Below are 19,546 nucleotides of genomic sequence, written 5' to 3'. Positions count from 1 at the left end.
TCAAGTGGGAACAGGAAACTTGAAGTCCTACTATTCGGTGTGGAAGCCACCATCAAGAATATAGACCATTACTGAGGTATTAGATGGCTGGGGCTGCCAACCCTCTAAGTCTGTGCTTCATGCCATAGTCTGGGTAGCTTAAACAATAGAAATTTATTTTATCACAGTTTAGGAGGCTCTAAGTCCAAAATCAAGGTGTTGGTTGGTTGGTTTCTTCTGAGTCCTCCTTAGCTTGTACATGGTTGTGAGAAGACCCTTCTCCCTGGGTCTTCACGTTGTCTTCCTTTTGTGCCTGTCTGTTGTAATCTCCCTTCTTAAAAGGACACCAGTCACACTGGATTAGGGCCAATGACCTCATTTGAACTTAATTACCTGTTTAAAGACCATATCTCCAAATATGGCCACATTTTGACATGCTAGCAGGTTAGGATTTCAACATATGAATTTTGGGGGGACACATTTTAGCCCATAAAAGGTATGGAGGGCTCCAGGAGGGATGTCTCCATGAAAAAGAAAAAAAATGGAGTCGATGGAGAACCTTCTGAGTGGATCTTGGTGAAGGAAGTTCTGTGTCTCTCCAGTAGAGTTTGGGCAGAATTGTGGAGAGGCACGTAGGAACCTAAACAAGCCAAGAAACTGAGGCAGTCACCAACTTTACTATACACACAAGAGTTTGACACAAAAGTTAATATAATTGTAGTATAGCCTGTCCTCAGCTGTGAATCCTATTTAACAATGATTTACTGAAAATTGATTAATCAGATGTATACTATAACTTTTTTTCAAAGATGGGAAGAGGAGAAGCAGATGTGGAGGTGATGGTATAAAAGAGAGAGAGCTTCTGTAGAGAAAGACTTCCCCTAGGAGGGAGTTAATATTAAATATCGAAAATTAGGAAAAAAGAGGGTAGTATAAACAGTACTTAGAACAGTGTTGACTTTATAAGGCATGGAAAGGGTGAGTCAGGGGATTCCTGTCTTGTGATAAGCTTCATAGTGTTATTTGACTTTGAAAACTGTATGTGTATTGTTTTGAGAAAATACAATTTTAATAAAAAATTTATATAGATCTTTAACCACAGTACAGCAAAAACTTGGTGATGTATTAGGTACCCAGTTTTTTCTCCGAATTTAGTTGATATACATGTCCTCTGGGACTTAAGCAGTTATTAACAAATAACATATTTTTATGTAATTCTGATAATAGTCATCAACATTTATAATTTTTATAAAGCAACTTGAACTTTGTTTTCTTAAAGATAACCTACACAGAACTGAAGTTTTTGCAGTGTGAGGCGAGTTGGGCATCATTTTGTCAGTGCAAGTCTCTTCTCCAGTTGATGAGTGATTTGGAGAAGAATGCATTAATAATATATTCGGAACTGAGGCACATATGTCGAGACCAAGGGCACACGTGCATTGAAGAAGCTGACTTAACTTCTAAGTTGTCAGACCATATGTCCTTCCAAGATGCTTGGCAGTCTCTGAAGTTTTTAAAGGACATCGGTGTGGTGACATACGAGAAGGGCTGTGTCTTTCTTTATGACCTTTACCAGGCTGAGCGAGGCATTGCCTCTTCAATATGTGACCTGATGACGAGGCCTCCGTGGCATTTACATGTCGATGTCAAGAGGGTGCTTGCGTTAATTCACACCACAAAACCTGAGAATTCAGAAAGTGACGAGACACTGAATGAAAGTCAACCGGATGAAACGGGTTTAGAAAATCCTGTGGCTGTTCTGGACCGGCAGGACAGTGGTGACCATGTTTGGAGTAACGGTGAAAGTGAAGTGAATGTAGAAATAAGTGAAGCTCACCTGGATCAGGATCAGGTGGCTGCTTTGGAAATGGTTTGCTCCAACGCCGTGACGGTCATCAGTGGGAAAGGCGGTTGTGGGAAGACCACCATTGTTAGCCATCTTTTTAAGCATATGGAGCAGTTGGAAGAAAGAGAGGTAAAAAAAGCTTGTGAGGATTTTGAACAAGACCAGGATGTCTCAGAAGAATGGATCACCTTTACCGAGCAAAGCCTCCCGAAGGCAGACAAGGCGATAGAGGTGTTACTGACAGCACCAACGGGGAAAGCGGCTGGCTTATTGCGAGAGAAAACTGGTTTTAACGCTTATACGCTGTGTCAGGTAAAACTTTTTCCAGTTTTTTTCTACAGAGAAAACATTTGCCTGAAAGACGGGCTTGATTTTGTGAGTTTATTTCTTCCTGATGAGTAGGTATTTATTGAATGTCCTAGGGATCCCTGCTTTGTAGTCGCTGAACATTGAGATCAGTGCCCCGCAGAGCAGCCGGTCTGTAAACTGGGACCAGTTTGCCGGGAGGAAGGAGCTGGTGGTGCTGGAAAGTCAATCAGTAGACTGCTTCTTTCATTGAGGAAGTCTTACTATGGAAGAGAAGTCAGCCATACTGAAGTGTATGCTTCATGACGTAGTTCATTTAGGTTCTGGTACAAGCTTTATTCTGGGTGGGGATGGGACTGGTTACAAGCATGTTACCATCCCCAGACCTTATTTGAGAAGCATCTGTGTGGGAAGGAAAAGGTTTTATTCTATTATATAGAAGGAAAACTCCATAGAAGTGAAGACTTTGATCATCTGGTTCAGTTTTTATGTCCTTTACCCACAACAATGCCTGGCCAACAGTCATGTAATACAATTTTCGAATGAATCGATATGCTTGAAAAACATAGTTTGGCTGTAGTTAGAAGTCATGACATTTTGAACTTGTAAAGAACTGGAGAGGTTTTTCTAGGTCTGACCTGCCATTTCATAGATCAAGAAACTCAGTTGTTGGAAGATTTCTGAAGGCAGTAATCATTGACTTGGACTATAAAGGACAGAGAGGCTCAGGTGAGGAGACGGACATTTTATTTCGGGGGAAGGCCTTTCCACAGGCATTGAGGAGAATGATCACAGGGTGTAGAGATGGTTTTGCGGTGATGGCGTTGATCAGAATGAATTCTGTGTATTATAAAATAATGGAAATTGAATTTGGTTTAGACTGGGAACTTGAACTTTCAAGTTTGCAAAGTATCCCATTAAATCCTTGATAAACCAGTGAAGTGAGTAAGCCATATCATCTCCATTTTACAGCAGAACCAGTTGAAATTTGGGGAATTCAATGGCTTGCCCAAGATCGTAACCAGGTGTGGAGCTAGCACTTGGATTCAGATTTGTGACCTCCCCTCTCGTTGCTCTGTCTGCATATCTAACAAAGAAGCTTGGACTGGGCTTACTGGGGAGCCATTTGGGATCCTAAGCAAGAGAGAGAGAATCACAGAGCCATGAGCCACCTCAGAAATGACATCGTGCATCACCTGTATTTGTCACACGAGTGAACATAACTCTAGAGAAGTTCAATGTAGCTCACTCATGGCAGGGACTTCTGATCAGTTTATGATTTTTCCCATTACGACTTCACATCTGATTAGACTGAAGGGTTGGCTTAGAAGAGGAGAGCTGGAGAGGCATTATTACTAAGTTTCATCTTATGTTCCAACTCTGAGCAATGGGTAGTATCTTAATATCTGCTTGGGATGCTGGGAGAATATTTCTGAAGCCACATTTAGGATCAGAAGAGAGTGTAGGGCCAAAGGAAAGGCACTGATGTGGCACTTATGCCATTTATTTATCATCCTTGGGCTAGGGTTACCCGGTTACCACATGGAGCAGATGAAAGTAAAATTGTGTGTGTGTGTGTGTGTGTGTGTGTGTGTGCGCCAAATATTGCATCAAACATACTTGCACTGGTGCACCTGGATGGCTCAGTCGTGAAGCGTCTGCCTTTGGCTCAGGTCATGATCTCAGGGTCCTGGGATCGAGCCCCACATCGGGCTCCCTGCTCTGCGGGAAGCCTGCTTCTCCCTCTCCCACTCCCCCTGCTTGTGTTCCTGCTCTCGCTACTTCTCTCTGTCAAACAAATAAATAAAATCTTCAACAAAACAAAACATACTTACACTAAAATGTTATTTATTGTTTATCTGAAATTCATATATTTTATCTGGCAATCCCATTTTGGGTTAGCGTGTAGGGGAAGGTGGTTGTAAGGCTGTGGGAATAATCTAGGCTCATAGGTGGGGCCTGTATTGAGTTGGTAGCACTAAAAATATAGTGGAAAGTGTCAACCAGGCATTTCTAAGATAACTAATTGAATATATAAAATCAAAGGCAGCAGTTAGCAGTGATTCAGATGTTCTTTTGAGACAAGGCCATTGAGAGAATGGGGGTTTTGCTGAAGGGAATTGGTGCATTTGGGTGGAAAACATGAAGGCTTTTACTTAATAGACATGTTGAATCTAGCTTCAGTAGAAAAATTTTAAAAAGATATGATACCATTTAAGAAATCTGTGTATGTATATAGTGTATACATGCATACTTACAACATAGAAACATTTTGGGAATGATGTATTCCAAAATATTTAATGTCTGGTTTTATTTTCCAAATTTTTCTCCTCATCTGTATTTTTATTTTATTTATTTATTTATTTATTTTTTAAGATTTTTTATTTATTTATTTGGCGGTGCAATAGTGCTGTGTGTGAAGCTTGTTACAGTAAACACACGTAGTACTTATTAAGAAACATTTTTTAAAAACTATTTGATCTTTTTTTATTTTTAGATTTATTTGATCTATCTTTTGTGTATCCATCCCTTTAGGGTTTTAAGAAGTTTGAACTTTTGTGTTCTCTAGTTCTTTAGGCTGTTTCCCTATGTGGCTTTACCTACACCCTCCCTCCCTCCCCCATTTAAGAGTTTTGTTTTAAAATAACATGGGTTGTTAAGATTTTGTTTTGTAAAATTTATAACTTGAATTTAAAGATGCCATACTTTGCTTGCAGGTCAATTATAGCTTTTATTTATGGGAGAAAAAAAGCCTAGCCAATAACCGTCCATGGAAATTTTCTTCAGTTAGAGTTCTGGTTGTGGATGAAGGGAGTTTGGTATCTGTCAGAATCTTCAAGTCGGTTTTAAAGTTATTGTGTGAGCACTCCAGACTTTCTAAGCTTATTATCCTTGGTAAGTTAAATATTGTCGGAATCCTAATGGTTTAGTTCAAAGCATTGCAGTTGGTAGGTTGCTTACACCATTTCACTGGCTTAGTATCCCTATCCTGTAGGTGGGAAGCCGTTTCTCAGAGCCCACACTCCAGCCCCCCTGAGTTCAGTCTGACCTCTCCCTCTGTCAGCTTGGATGATCCTCCATTTGGGCGAGGATATTAGCAGACCAGGCCGCGAAATGAAATGAGTCGTAATGGGTTACTGCTAGTCACCTAAATGATGACTGTTAAAATGGTAAAAACGCCACACACTTAGAGTAAGTAATCATGCAGATCATTTGGAAATAATAAAAAGTCTGAATTATAGACCACTTAGGAGTGAATTTATGATTTTCAGCTAATAAATTAGAGATCAGTAGCCTCTTAAATCCTTTCCCATTCTGGTGAGATTTAGTTAGATTCTGTTGGGTACTACTGGTCTGTGGACTATGATTTCATAGAGAATCATATTGTAAGAATCAAATTGTATACAAATAATTCTCTTAGGTCTTTGAGGATGTGCTGTAAACATTTGATTCTGTTAATGGCTTAAGCATTTCCCCAGTTTCCACTGAGAAAAGAGTTGATTTTTTTTCACTCCAGGGTTGGTTTGTTTCAGATTTCCAATAGAGCCAAACATTATCATTATATTACAGGAATTTATCTATTATCAAATATGGTGGGTTTGTTTATTTTGTATTTTATATGTTTATTTTATTTATTTGAGGCCATAGATTCTTCCAGGTCTACTAAGACCTTGAGCAAGACTGAGTAGGTGACTGAATACCATATACCTAAGATTCTAAGGCCTGTTTTTCTCTAAAATATATGCCCCTACACAGTTTGCCTGGGGTTGTAGGTATGAAGGAAGTTCAATTCAGATTGTACCTTACTGTGTTATCACTGTTATTTATATCTCATACTGTTTACTCTGACTGCTTTGTTGTTGTTAAATATTTTTAAAGAGTTACTGTTCTTAAGTAATTTTGGGGGGGCTTTTTTCTTAGAATAAATCTTTATAATCATAGCATATATCAGTAGGGAGAAATAAAAACAACTTCTAAATTTCAGGAACCCTCTCACTGAAGACCTGCTATATCTTATTCTCCTTTTAGGTGATATTAGACAGTTGCCCAGCATCGAACCTGGTAACTTGCTGATAGATCTTTTTGAGACTCTTAAGTCAAGAAATTGTGCTATTGAACTAAAGAAAAACCATAGAGCAGAATCTGAGCTAATTGTCAACAATGCCACAAGGTATAGTATAATGAAAATTTTGCATTTTCTCTCTGTTGTATTAGAAATAAAAAGTAAAAAAAAAATATCTATTAGCTTTTGAATTAGGACAGTTAAGTGCAGTACATTTCCTGTGCCCTTCTAGCAAACTTATTCTAGCCTTCAGGTATATATCGACCTCTTGCCCCACAGTTAGAAAAACAAAGGTAATGTTTTTCATTACTGGTCCAGCATGAATTATTATTGACATTTAAGAGTGAATGTGTTTTCCTGATTTAAAAAGTATATATGTGAATTAAAGTTGCATCAAGCTTAAAGCCTAGAATAAGCCTAAGGGAAACAGAGAGTTGGGAATGAGTTCATTAGAGTTCAAGGGAGAATGAGGAAGAATTATCCTGTAATTTTTGTAAGGGGAGCCCCAAGCCTCCCCCCAAAAAAGGGAATATGGTATTTTATTCCTTGATGAATCCTGGTGGCACCCATGGCATATTACTCCCCTTAATGTAGAAAAGAATCCTTCTTTCCCCTTAGTTTTTGCATATGCCTTTAGAGTGTAATTAGAGGATCACTCTAAGAGACTCTTTTATTCATCGGGCCAAAATTTATCTTTGTTTTTTGACATTCTTTTAGGAAATGTTGTTTTTGTTGTTCAGACATTTTCTTGGTTGGATTCAGCAGAAATTAGAACATTCAGAATGTCCTTTCTCTATGCCCCTGTCTGCCCTGGATAGGATTGTAGGAGTATAGGAAGGATTGACAGGGATAGGGTAGGATGTTGTAGGTTCATATTAAGACATTAAGCAAAAGAATGCAGTTGGATGTGTAATATTCTTTTTGTCTAACCCTCCTGCTCCTACCTAAAGGCCACCTCTTTTGGGGGAGGTTGGTAGATGATTGGTCACTTTAAAGTCTGAAAATCTCAGAAGAATCTAAAGCACATTAGATTTCTCAGAAGTCACTTTTATCTGAAACTTAGGAATTCCTTTTATTAACCCTTTTGATGTCATTTGAGCTGTGCTGCTTTCATCATTCCTTCTTGTCATCACCAAATATTTAATGTCACAAGGATCCTAGTGATAGCAGGGAAGGACTCCTAGAGTTAGACGTGTGTTTCATGTTATGGGTCAGAAGCAAAACAGGAAATCCATGGTGATTCTCAGCATCCCCAGAATTGGATCTGGGATATTTCAGCAAGGACAGCCTTCTTCCCTTTCCTCCCTTTCAACCCTGTGGGGAAGGATTGAAGATGACAGTAGGGTACCACTAGCTTTGATAGCCAGGTTGCCATTAGGTCTTTTCAGGGAGTTGGTCTTCTTCCAGATAACCAAGGAGAGACTCTGTTATGATAAGGCACCTGCCCCATGCTCTGTTTTCTGAGAGGATTTGCTAGTCTTGGGAAATAAAAGAACAAAAGAAGGTTGAGGGCGTAGAAGCAAAGAGAAGATGTGGCTATTTGGTTCAACTGAGAAAATGGCAGATACATGTATGATATACACAAAAGAAAGGAGAAAAAGAGTGTGATGTAAGCCTATGAAAAAGGCCCTAAAGAGTCCAGATTCACTGAAATAGAAAGGGCTTATGGAGCCAGAAGGGCCCAGATTTGCCTCCTAGCTCCTCTGCTTTCTACCTCTGTGGCCATGGGCAACCCACTGCAGTTGCATAAGCCTCATGCTGCTCACCTGTGAAATGAGGGTAATACCTACCCTGAATAGTTCTTTCCTGGTCTGGAGGAGAGTAGGTCAAGTTCTCAGAATGGTAAATTCCCTGGCAGTTTTTTCTAATGCTTTTAATTTGCTAGGGGTAGGGGACTGATTGGTAAGTGCAACATTATGGTCTTGCTAATTCTATTTTATAACTCATTTACTAATTATAATGCCTATAATGCCTTTTCATCTTATTTATTATCTATTAGCAGTATTAGTTATTGTAATGACATTATCTCTGATGATATATGAAGACACATTTTTGGATACTGATGTTCTTGCTGTGTTATTTTATCTTCACTTAAGAATCTCAAGACGCCAATTTCCAATATTTGATGCAGAGCTGAATATCTCTGATGAGCTAACACTCCCTGCCTCAATACAAGATAAAACATTTATTTTTATCAGACTCCCAAAAGAGGATGCCAGCTCTCAGTTATCGGAAAATGATCCTCACTCTTGTAAGTATAAACTTCTTTTTATGTAGGGTTACAATTTCCGTTTTATAATATACTTACTAAATGACTAGTTGTAATTTTATTTGATGGTAAAGATAAATATTGCTAGTAGAAAATTTAGGCACTGAAATAAATAAACTATTTATTCATCATCAGATGCAGAGTACCTTAGAATTTGGTAAAGAAGTAAGCTCTCCCAGCCCAACATATGTAACCAGATCTGCCTTAACAGATCATATGCATAACATCATGCTCTGGAAGGAATTTGGAAGGACTAATGACACAATATAAACACACACAATAAACACACACATGCACACATACATCCCCAAGAAGTAAGCTCTTGACACATACACACTAAGGGCTTAGTAAGTATTTATTGAGTGAATAGAGGGATGTAGATGATTAGTTTAAAATGAAGCAAAGCCCCAGGAATCCAAGCTCATTCAGGAGAAACCATATCCTAATTAATGAAGATTTTCTTGTATAGCAATTGGAAATTACATTTGCTATTTTGGGTACATTTGTGAACCAAAAATATTGGTCAAACTGTTGCCAAGTTGAGTTCCTACTAGTTCTTTCTGTTTCTTATAAAATGGACAGGCATTGCTTCTAATTAGGGGTCTTAGGGTGACAACATAATAGGGTCAAAAAGAGCACGGAGTCTTTTCCCTTACGTGTATGACCCATGTCACATCACTTAACCATTTGTAAAATGGGATTCATAGGTCACTGCCTGTGGAGCTGTTGTGAGGGTTGAGGGCACTCATCCATTTCGAGGTGCTATAAAACTGTTAGTTTTTTGTGAACAATATGAAATGATCTATTACAAGTTGATTAAACCTTTTGATCTTTATGTGTATTCTAAACATACTTAGCAAACTTTTTTAAATAGAGTAATGGTTTACTCAAAATTGAATTCGTGAAGATTTAAATGATTATTACTGAGAATATATTGTAGTCATCATTCTTAAGGGTATATCCTAACTACTTAGTGACCTTCACTCCAGTGTGAAATTAAGTGACGTACTGCTTTATGTGTAAGCCTCTCCTGCTTTGTGGGTCATAGTCGCAGTTGTCTTAGGTTGGGGTCCATTCACATGCTATAACAATTTTTTTCTCTTTTGAAATGGGATCATATAATACATAGTATTCTATAAATGCCCTTTTATGATTGAAGAAATAATTTCTATCCCTAAAAAAAAGGTCAAATAATCAGGAATGTCTTACATAAAAATGAATATTTCCCTGTTTTCTTCCTCTCCGTTTCCCCCAAGGCAACCTCCAAAAGGTTGCATACTATTACTCTTACTCATCCATTACTCTTACTATGTAGTAAGTTTGGTGTTGATCCTTTTAAGCCTTATTATATTCATACACAAACATATTTATTTCTGCCTTCTGTAAATGGGATTATAAGCTGCACATTGCCTTGTGATTTTTTATTAAGTATATTGTGAATAATTAATAGGTGATATTTATTCTGACAACAGCTTAGTTAAGAGTAAGTACTAGTACAGATGAAAAAGATGAAACTTAGCCGGTTAAGGAATGTGCCCTCCTTGCCATTCCATTTAGATCTACCTAAAATATGGTTGGTTTTATTTCTGGTGCCCATTCTTTATGATATTGAGAGTATACTTTAAGAAAAAGAGTGCTCTGTTTCAGAATGGCAGCAGAGCTCAGCTGATGCTGTTTTTCCGTCTCAACTACAACCTTCAGCTAGAAAATTAGTCCCTTCTTCAAGAGAACTAAATAAATATTCCTTAGAGAGAGGCATATAGTACTTTCCCATTAATAATTAAGTTACTGAGTAAATTATTCCTGTTATTACAAAGTACAAAGACCGAAGACAGGCTTCATAGCGGGGCTAGAACTTCAGAGATGCTGAAGTGTGAGAAAAATGTGTATCTTAGAATCAGTGAAATACAGTGTACATATTGATCTGTAAGATGTCCAGAGAATGAAGAGAGCAAGAGCAGAACAGCACGATCTCATACGTGTAAAGGAAAACAATATCCTGTGAGACCTTTGGAAATTCCTGCTCTGACAGGCCAGGGGTTGGCTGGGGTGAGCTGAGTGGCCGTGTTTTAGTGAGAATCTTCCCTTCATCTGAATGATGGAGGGCTCAGTAAGCAACTAATTTAGTCTTCCTAGAGCAGGGCATCATGAGGCCTGGGCTTTTTCATTCCCCTGTGATTCATCTGCTACAAGGGGAAGACACAAAAGCCTAAAATGCTCTTACCCAAATTTTTATATCTTCTCTCTCTCTCTTTCATGAGAAATGTTCACTGTTTTGTACTTTTGGTAAGACAGATTAGAGGAAGTCTACTTCTCAGCGCTTCGAGGGAGGTTATAAGTGGGATGTCCTCATTGATCTGAGGTCTAAAAGGGAGGCCAGCCACCCTTCGCCATTTGGAAAATGACTTTACTTCCAAGAGCCTCAGCTTCACATTTATATCTAGAATATAATCGATGTTTGTGGTCAAACTATTTCATAGCTGGTTAGGTGCGGCCACTCTTGGGATGGGTGCCCCCTATGCCAGGGTTAATCTTTTAGTTGCTGGATCATGGGGAGGCCTGGGGGTCCTGGGGGTAGCAAACACATGGTTAGGGTGGGGGTGGGGCATTGCGGCATTTTGGGAGTAGCTGTTCTCCATCCTTCATGGAAGTGTCTCAATATTTTATATTCAATATCAACCTTGGATCTAATGCCTGCCTCCTGTGAATGTTGTGAAGATTAGATTCAGTGAAATAACATGTGCAAAGCATAGAGATCCCCAAATTATAATTCAGCTACCGCCAGAACTTCAAACGGAAAAGAGTCTTACCTTACAGGGATTCTGTTACATGGTTGGTCCTCTGGCTCATATTTTAAATTCAGCATTCACTACCCATCAGTGGTGAGTGGTTGTGTTACAGATTAGGAGCTGTCCTGGCTAGTGGTTGACGTCCCTCTTGAGGACAGGCCTTCTAGAACCATCGTCGCTCTCTCTTCTGGTGTGCTGGCTGCTGTAGCAAATGAGGTTGATGTTCCCATGGCCAACTTGTATTCCACTTCCCGGAGCTCCCTTAGCAGGAATTCTGAGTTAGTTGCTCCGTCAAAACAATGTTGTCATTTGGTGCTTTTCTGTGTTAACTTTTTTTCTCTTGAATTACCAGATTTATATTCTGCAGTTAGAACCGTACTCAAAGAAAATGACCTACAAGATGCACAAACATCCCAGTTTATTGCCTTTAGAAGGTAAAGCATTTACAGCATTGTAATGTTCTTAGTCTGGCTTTTAAATCTTGTGACTTATATAGATGCTGTTTAAATGGGAGACTCTCATCATTTATCACTGCTAATTCTCTCTCTAATTTTGAGGTATTTCTTTGTTAGACATGGCAGAGGGCAGTTTTTAAACAGGGGTCTTTCAGGGCACCTACATGGCTCAGTCAGTTAAGCATCTGACTCGATTTTGGTTCAGGTCATGATCTCGGGGTTGTGGGGTGCAGTCCGCATCAGGCTCTGCGCTGAGCGCTGAACATGGAGCCTGCTTGGGATTCTCTCTCTCCCTCTCTCTCTCTCTCTGCCCCTCTCCCCACTTGCACTGTCTTTCTCTCAAAATAAATAAATAAAATGTTAAACAAAATAAATAGGGCTCTTTCTTCCAAATACTATATTTGGAAACTCCCATGAAATCTGGGTGGAACAAAGGTTTACATTAAGATAAAAATTACAGAGGCACTTGGATGGCTCAGTCAGGGGAGCGTGGGACTCTTGATCTCAGGGTTGTGAATTCAAGCCCCACAATGGGTATAGAAATTACTTTAAAAATTCTTTTTCTTTTTATAAAAAGAAAAGATAAAGATTACAAAATGCTTTTTTCCTGGAGAGATTCCTGGAAACCTTTTATAGCGTGTAGTACATTGTCATCGTTGGTAACAGGAATAAGCACAAAACAGATACCATTAAGGTAACCCTTGCTTCTTGCTTGTTCATGTGTTTCAGGCAAGACTGTGACGTCATCAACGCCTGCTGTTGCAAGCACTACACGGGCCACCTAATCAAGTGAGCACTAAAGATCGGAAAGCTCCAGGACAGTCCTTCCTTTGTTCACTGTCCTTTTATTTGTTTTTGACATTTATCACTGTAGCCACATATTTAAAATCTTTTTTATTCTCATTTGTGAAGTCAAATGATCTCTTCAACTAAATATAATATGTATGTTTAAGAACTGACTGTTGTGGCAATCAGTGTAATAAGCAAAAAGGAATACAGTTTTCCTTGTGGTTTTCAAGTTGGCAACCTCCAGCTTCTCCAAGATGAGTGTGGGGAATTCAGAATGTTTTCCAAATAGAATATGTACGTAGGTGTGTCCAAGAACCTTAGCAACAGGATGCCCGCAGAGAGCGCCTTAGTGGACATCTATCCGTGAAATATAAGTGTGGAAAAGTGGCTCTGTTTACACACAGGAAGAATTAACTCACTTCTCTTGCATTTATCAACACCTAGTATTTATTAAGTGCAGAGAAATTAGAGATGTGGCAGTTCCAGGAGGAGCTTCCTGTCTGTTGAGGGAAGACACACACGAAAACCACCTTAGGTAGCCTCACAAAGGGTTAGAAAGCACCAGCAGGAGCTCATCCAGTCTGTGTCCCAGTGACTCTGATCTTGGCAGGCAGTTTCGCTTTTCCATATATGTAAAAAGAGGATACCGACGCAGCATTTCCCTCATGGAGTTGTAGTGAGGATGAAATGAAATAATATCTCTAAAGGACTTAGCTCAGTAACAGGTATATTGCCAGCGTTTTATTTGCTGCTCCTATTCTGATATGAGGTCATAATTATTAGACTAGAAATATGTGTACGTGGGGTAAGACGTGAAATAGGGTAGTGATAGCAGAGACTGGAGAGGAGAGGATGAATTTAAAAGGTAGGCTCAATAAGATTTTGAGCAACTTTTAGAATATAGAGGACAAGAGAGATGTCAGCATTTATGCCAAGATTTCTAATTTGGGAAAATATTTGGCTGGGCTCTATCTTTGGGTTTGAGGTGCCACAGAGGGGCTAGGTAATCAGACCATGACCGTGGGAGCCTGATTTCCTGTTGACATTTGGAGAAAAAAAAGTGAAGCAAAGAGAGTGTGGAAATCATTCTGAGTGGGGGTTAATGCTTAAACAAAATGAAATTGAGGTTTTCCAAACCTTGATGATGTATTCTCATTTTCTGACCCAGAGACCATCGGAATAGACTTCAGTTCGGAGTTGGTGATAAAATTTGTTGTACCAGGAATGCATATCTCTCAGAGTTACTCCCTGGACGTACCTCTCCCAGTCAGGAAAGTAATGAACGAGAGGCCAGTGGTGAAGACTTTAATGGTACTCCTCATGGTTTTGCTAAAAATAAGCATGACTTTGAAAATGATATTCGACTCTGCAATGGAGAAATATTTTTTATAACAAAGGTAACTGACAACAGAAAAATAGTACCTTCCTTTTTACCTATTAGAGATAGGTGGTTTTTTTTTTAATTGCCCTAGGTTTGATTCAGAATCTAATCATATCAGAGTTGACATTCTTCCATAATTTTTTGCTAAGTGTTTTTGCATTCATGTTTATGAGGGATATTGGTTTGTAGTTATCTAGTAATGTCTTGTCTGGTTTTGGTGTCAGAGTAATAATGCTGGCTTCATGAAATGAGTTGGGACATGTTTCTTTCTCTTACATTTTTCTGGAAGACTTTGTGAAGAAACCTATTTTTAATAAGTTCGAAGAGCTTGGGTAACAAAAATAAGGCAAAAGTGACACACTTATTGTATTTTGCAAAGCATCATCTCCTTGGTTGCTGTTTAACTATAGAAACAAGAGAAGTTTCCTTGAATTTGTTCTCATTGTATAAATGCCCTCTTCCACTTGGAGGTTATTTACAAGCTGTGAGGAAAAATAAACTTTTTGCCAAGAGTATATGCAGATTTACATAGTCAGTGCAAGAAGTGAAATGTGTAGACTTCAGAATAAGTCAGACAACACTGTCTGTTTTCCAGAGAGTCAAATTAAGGTCAAGTTTCAAGTTTACTAAAATTTGGGTGCATATGTATTCAGTTTGTGCTCAAGTGTAGGTTTTAGCCTTTTGAAAGTTCTTAGTAATTGTTTTTTTTTTTTTTAAAGAGTTTATTTATTTATTTGACAGAGAGAGAGAGACAGTGAGAGAGGGAACACAAGCAGGGGGAGCGGGAAAGGGAGAAGCAGGCTTCCCGCCGAGCAGGGAGCCTGATGCGGGGCTCGATCCCAGGACCCTGAGATCATGACCTGAGCCGAAGGCAGTTGCTTAACCAACTGAGCCACCCAGGCGCCCAAAAGTTCTTAGTAATTGTGAACATACATGCTATTTTATGTTCAACACAAAAATAGAATATCTCTACAGAGTGTGCATATTTGAAAACATACAAAATAGTTCTTTGTTTTGGTTATAGGATGTCACTGATGTAACTTTTGGAAAGAGAAGATCTTTGACCATTAATAATGCAGCTGGCTTGGAAATAACGGTGGACTTTGAAAAACTAGTGAAATATTGTCACATAAAACATGCATGGGCAAGAACTATCCACACTTTTCAGGTAACAGTGGACATTTATAAAGCTATTTGGACAGGTTTCGGAGCCATAGAGTACCTTCAATGATTTTCTTCCTAATTTTGTTGCCTTTATTTGTTTAATGAGAGACAAGGTTACCAAGGCGTACATAAATGGTGTTGTGGTGTTTATTTATCTTTGCAGCTTACTTTTTTACTGTTACATAATCAGCTTTATTGGGGTATAATTTCCATAGGCATTTATATTTATAAAGCTGGATGGGTTTTGACAAATGTATCCTCTGCCTTTGCTCTTGTGAGGCAGCTCCTTTCTACTTGGGAATAATTTTAGTTTTATACAAGAGTTGGAAAGGTAGCACAGACTATTCCCATGTGCCCTTCAACCAACTTTCCCTAATGTTAACATCTTACACAACTATGGTGTTTTTGTCAAAACTAAGATTACCATTAGAAGAATACTATTAACTAAGCTACACACTTTATTTGGATTTTGCCAGTTTTCCACTAATACCCTTTTTCTAACCCTAGGATCTAATCCTGGACACAACATTGCATTTAGTGCAATTTGCATTTAAACTCTTTTTTTGGGGGGGGGGTGGCGGGCAAGACGGGCAGAGGGAGACAGAGAATCTTAAGCAGGCTCCACACTGGGTTTGGAGCCTGATGTGGGGCTTGATCTCACAATCCTGAGATCATGACCTGAGCTGAAATCAAGAGTCAGACGTTTAACCAATTGAGCCACCCAGGTGCCCCTTAGCTCCATTCTAATACTCTTGAATTCTCATAAGCTATTTGTGGTTCTGTTATTTAACTCACTGTTTTGAGCGCCCCTCTTTGATGTTGGTATGTTGCTTTAATCATGAAGCTGCATCAGCCTACATTTGCATGTGGAAAAATTGAGGTTAGCCTGTATCCTCTCCTGGTAGGCAAACATTAATTAGCATAGGGATTTTTTTTTTTAAGTAGATGGTGTTTTATTTATTAACCTACTCCATCTCAGTTCCAAAAAGAATTTGAAATGACTTATAAACAATGCCCGCAATTCAGCCTGATTTTTTGTTTTAAAGATAAAGGAATGATGTCAAGGGGAAAATAAAGGTAAGGGTGGTAAAAGGTTCTCGCTAAGAGTGGGATGGGATGCTGACATGCGCACTGACCTGTTTGCTTGCTAGTGTACACTGCAGATTTGGCTTTACATTTTCAAAACAAGAGAGAAGCAGTCAGTGGACTGTGTCTATTGGATTAAAAAAAAAAAAACAACAAAACAGCCAGTTGTTAAGAAGTACCAATATTCCTGGCTTCGAAGTCCTGGCAAAATTTCTCCCATGGATCTTTGTGATGGGATCTCTGTAATTCTGGAAACTCATATCAGTCAATTTGGGGGAATTTTCTTGAATAATTTCATTAAGATTGTGGCTCAGTTGGTTAAGCGACTGCCTTCGGCTCAGGTCATGATCCTCGAGTCCTGAGATCGAGTCCCACATCGGGCTCCCTGCTCAGCAAGGGGTCTGCTTCTCCCTCTGACCCTCTTCCCTCTCATGCTGTCTGTCTCTCATTCTCTCTCTCACAAATAAATAAATAAAATCTTTAAAAAAAAAAAAAAGATTTCTTGTCCTCAGTTTTCTCTGTTTTGTCTTTCTAGAATGTCTACTGTGTTCAACCTCCAGAACTGATTATCCAAATTTCTTATACTGATTATCCAAATGTCTTATCTCTCTCCTGCTTTCCATCTCATTATCATTTTGCTGTATTTTCTGAGAGATTTCCTCAAATTTATAATCCAGTCTTTTTTTACATTTCTGGACAAATGAAGTATGAAGGGGTCTTTTTATTACTCGATTAAGGTTCTAGTAACTATCTCTAAGTGTTCCTTTTATTAAATCTGGCTCTTGTTTTGTGGTTGAAATAGCATCTCTTACCTCTGAGAACATTCGTGATTGTTATCTTGTATGAGTGTAGTTTGTTTCTTCCAAGTTCAGTTCAGTTCAACAAATATTTATTGAGTTAGACTGTTCTTGGTGCTTGGTTTAGATCAGTCCATGAAACAAAGATACCTGCCACTGGGAAGATTACATTTGGTGGGGAGGAGGAAGGAGACAGACAGACAGACACAGTCATAAAACAATAAGTAAACTACAGTTGACCCTTGGATACTGTGGGGATTCGGGGCACCGACCCCTCGTTGTAGTCAGAAATCCATGTGTACAATTTTTGATTTCCCAAAGACTTAACTACTCATAGACTACTGTTGACTAGAAGCCTTATCGATAATGTAAACAGTTGATTAACACACATCTTGTATGTTCCATGTATTATATACCGTATTCTTAACAATAAAGTAAGATAGGGGCACCTGGCTGGCTCAGTCAGTAGAGTGTGTGACTCTTGGTCTCGGGGTTGTAAGTTCGAGCCCCATAATCTTAAAACAAAGTAATCTACAGAAAAGAAAATGTTAGAGAATCATAAAGATGAGAAAATACATTTGCAGTACTGTGCTGTATTTATCAGAAAAAAAAATTCATGTGTAAGTGGACCCATGCAGTTTAAACCCATGTTGTTCCAGGGTCAGCCGTACGTGATATGGTAGAAGATGACAAATGCTACAGAAACGGGGTGGGGCTAGATGGGAGATGCAGCTGTCATTTTAAATAGTAGTCGGTATAGGCCTCATTGAGAAGGTGGCATTTGAACAAAGACTTGAAGGAGGTAAGGAAGTAAACCATGCAGGTCTAGGAGAAGAGCATTCTAGGTTGAGGGAATAGCCAAGGCCAAGGTTCTTTGGTGGAAGCCTGCCTGTCGTATTTGAAGAACAGGAACAGCAAGGAGGCCAGCGTGGGAGAGTGACAAGAGATGTCAGAGAAGTACTGTGGGATAAGGGAGGGTAGGATTGGGGGCCAGGTAACCTAGGACCTTCTAGGACCATGGTACCCAATATGATATCTACATCTGGCCCACTACCAGTTTTTGTAAATAAAGTTTTATTGGAACACAGCAGCACTGGTTCATTTACATATGGGCTATGACTGCTTTTGCATTGCAAAGGAAGAACTGAGTAGTTGCGATAGAGAACATCTGGCCTGCAGAACCTAAAATACTTTTTTGACCCTTTGCAGAGAAAGTGGTTTGCCCCCCACTTTAAGGTCCATAGAGACTTTCACATTCTAAGTCTATAAAATCAGGAAAGGAATGAATGGTTTGTGTTTTTTGTTTTTTGTGTTTTTTTTTTTTTTTATAAATGTTGAGTTTCAGGACACATTAAAGAGAGACCTATACATAATTAAAAGTAAATGTATAAAAACTTGCCTCCTTTAAGAAGTTCGATAGTTCTAACGATTCAAGGAAGGTATGAAAAGTATGAAAAAAAATATCAAAAGTATGAAAAATAATTTCTAGCAGGTGATTTGAGGTGAAGTTCGGTGTCCCCATCCTGCTTTCTGATCACACCTTTGGCATGACCATTTGATTTTTAGCATCATTCATTCAGTGAGACACTGGATAAAGAAGAGTGAACGAGAAAGAGCTTACAGTCCAGTGAGGAATACAGCTGAGAAGGCGGACAGTCCCGTTCCAGTGAACCTTCTGTGACAGAGGAAGTACAGGGGGCTGGACAGTGCATGGACATGGAGAGGGCCGCTAGTCCGGAAGTGGGTCTGCCCGGCAGGACCCCAGAGAGGTTCCTCGTGTCCGATGGAGCGTGGCTCCAGGGAAGGAAAGAGGAAAGGAGGGAAGGCAGCAGGGTCAAGGCTGGCCTTTGAAGGACCAGATGAGCCATACAAGGAGTCAGGACTTTGTTTTGAGAGCTTGGGAGCTGTATATCAGCTCTAAGCAGAATCTGATGTGATTGGATTTGCTTTTTACAAGTATCACTGTAGATGCTGTGAGGACAGTGGGTCGCAGCACGTGTGAGTATGAGGGAGACTGACTATGAAGCTGTTAAGTTTTTCTGTGTTCGTTAATGATTAGTAACTCAAGTTAACTGAGTTTGGGTTAGGCATTTACCTGCTTAGGAATACACAATATGAAGTCCAAGTCCAATATGCTGTGGATCTATAAAATGTACTTTTTATTTGTATGATCAAGTGTCATTTAAGTAAATTTCTGAGACTCAGCAGCACCTGAAGGAAGTGTTTGTCACGCTTTTATAATCTGAAGAGTTGTTTCCAATTCTCTGTGTCTAGAGAGATAGAAGTGCTTGCTGAGAAAGAGGCTTTTAACTGTGGATCTGTATTTTCTACATGCCCCATCTTGCCATTCGTCTCCCTACAATTCTTCTTTTGTCTGGGGGGATGTGGGGACATTAGGAGAGATAATGGTTCAAACTACTTAGTTTATGTTGGCACTGAAAATATAGGGACTAAGAATAGCCCTGAAACTTGAAGTGGTTTTCTCACAGTTACATGGCGACATTGGGCATTTTTCTTGCCTGTATAATTCTTGGCTTGCTAAACTTAAAAAGCAAAGGTTCATTGTTCTTTTGCTTTGTTTGTCATGATGAAAGTAATAAATGGTTCAACAATGGGAGAATA

The 19,546-nt window shown here is 39.2% G+C and overlaps 1 protein-coding gene across 3 annotated transcripts in view; it reads left to right on the top strand.

Annotated features, from left to right (window-relative positions):
* Positions 1 to 19,546, top strand: part of HELB (DNA helicase B) — a 33,051-nt gene that overhangs the window by 4,341 nt on the left and 9,164 nt on the right. For all 3 annotated transcript variants that reach the window (XM_025883530.2, XM_073900700.1, XM_073900701.1), the window contains 8 exons: positions 1,259 to 2,137; positions 4,849 to 5,026; positions 6,161 to 6,302; positions 8,291 to 8,445; positions 11,605 to 11,686; positions 12,437 to 12,496; positions 13,665 to 13,893; positions 14,902 to 15,045. In XM_025883530.2, the coding sequence (XP_025739315.1) occupies positions 1,259 to 2,137; positions 4,849 to 5,026; positions 6,161 to 6,302; positions 8,291 to 8,445; positions 11,605 to 11,686; positions 12,437 to 12,496; positions 13,665 to 13,893; positions 14,902 to 15,045 (1,869 nt within the window). The remainder of the gene's footprint in view (positions 1 to 1,258; positions 2,138 to 4,848; positions 5,027 to 6,160; positions 6,303 to 8,290; positions 8,446 to 11,604; positions 11,687 to 12,436; positions 12,497 to 13,664; positions 13,894 to 14,901; positions 15,046 to 19,546) is intronic.

Source organism: Callorhinus ursinus, unplaced genomic scaffold (genome assembly GCF_003265705.2).
Source record: "Callorhinus ursinus isolate GAN/ISIS: 27379988/994484 unplaced genomic scaffold, GSC_fseal_2.0 scaffold14, whole genome shotgun sequence".
NCBI lineage: Eukaryota > Metazoa > Chordata > Mammalia > Carnivora > Otariidae > Callorhinus > Callorhinus ursinus.
Note: the sequence above shows the minus strand (reverse complement) of the source record. Positions and strands in the feature narration are given on the sequence as shown.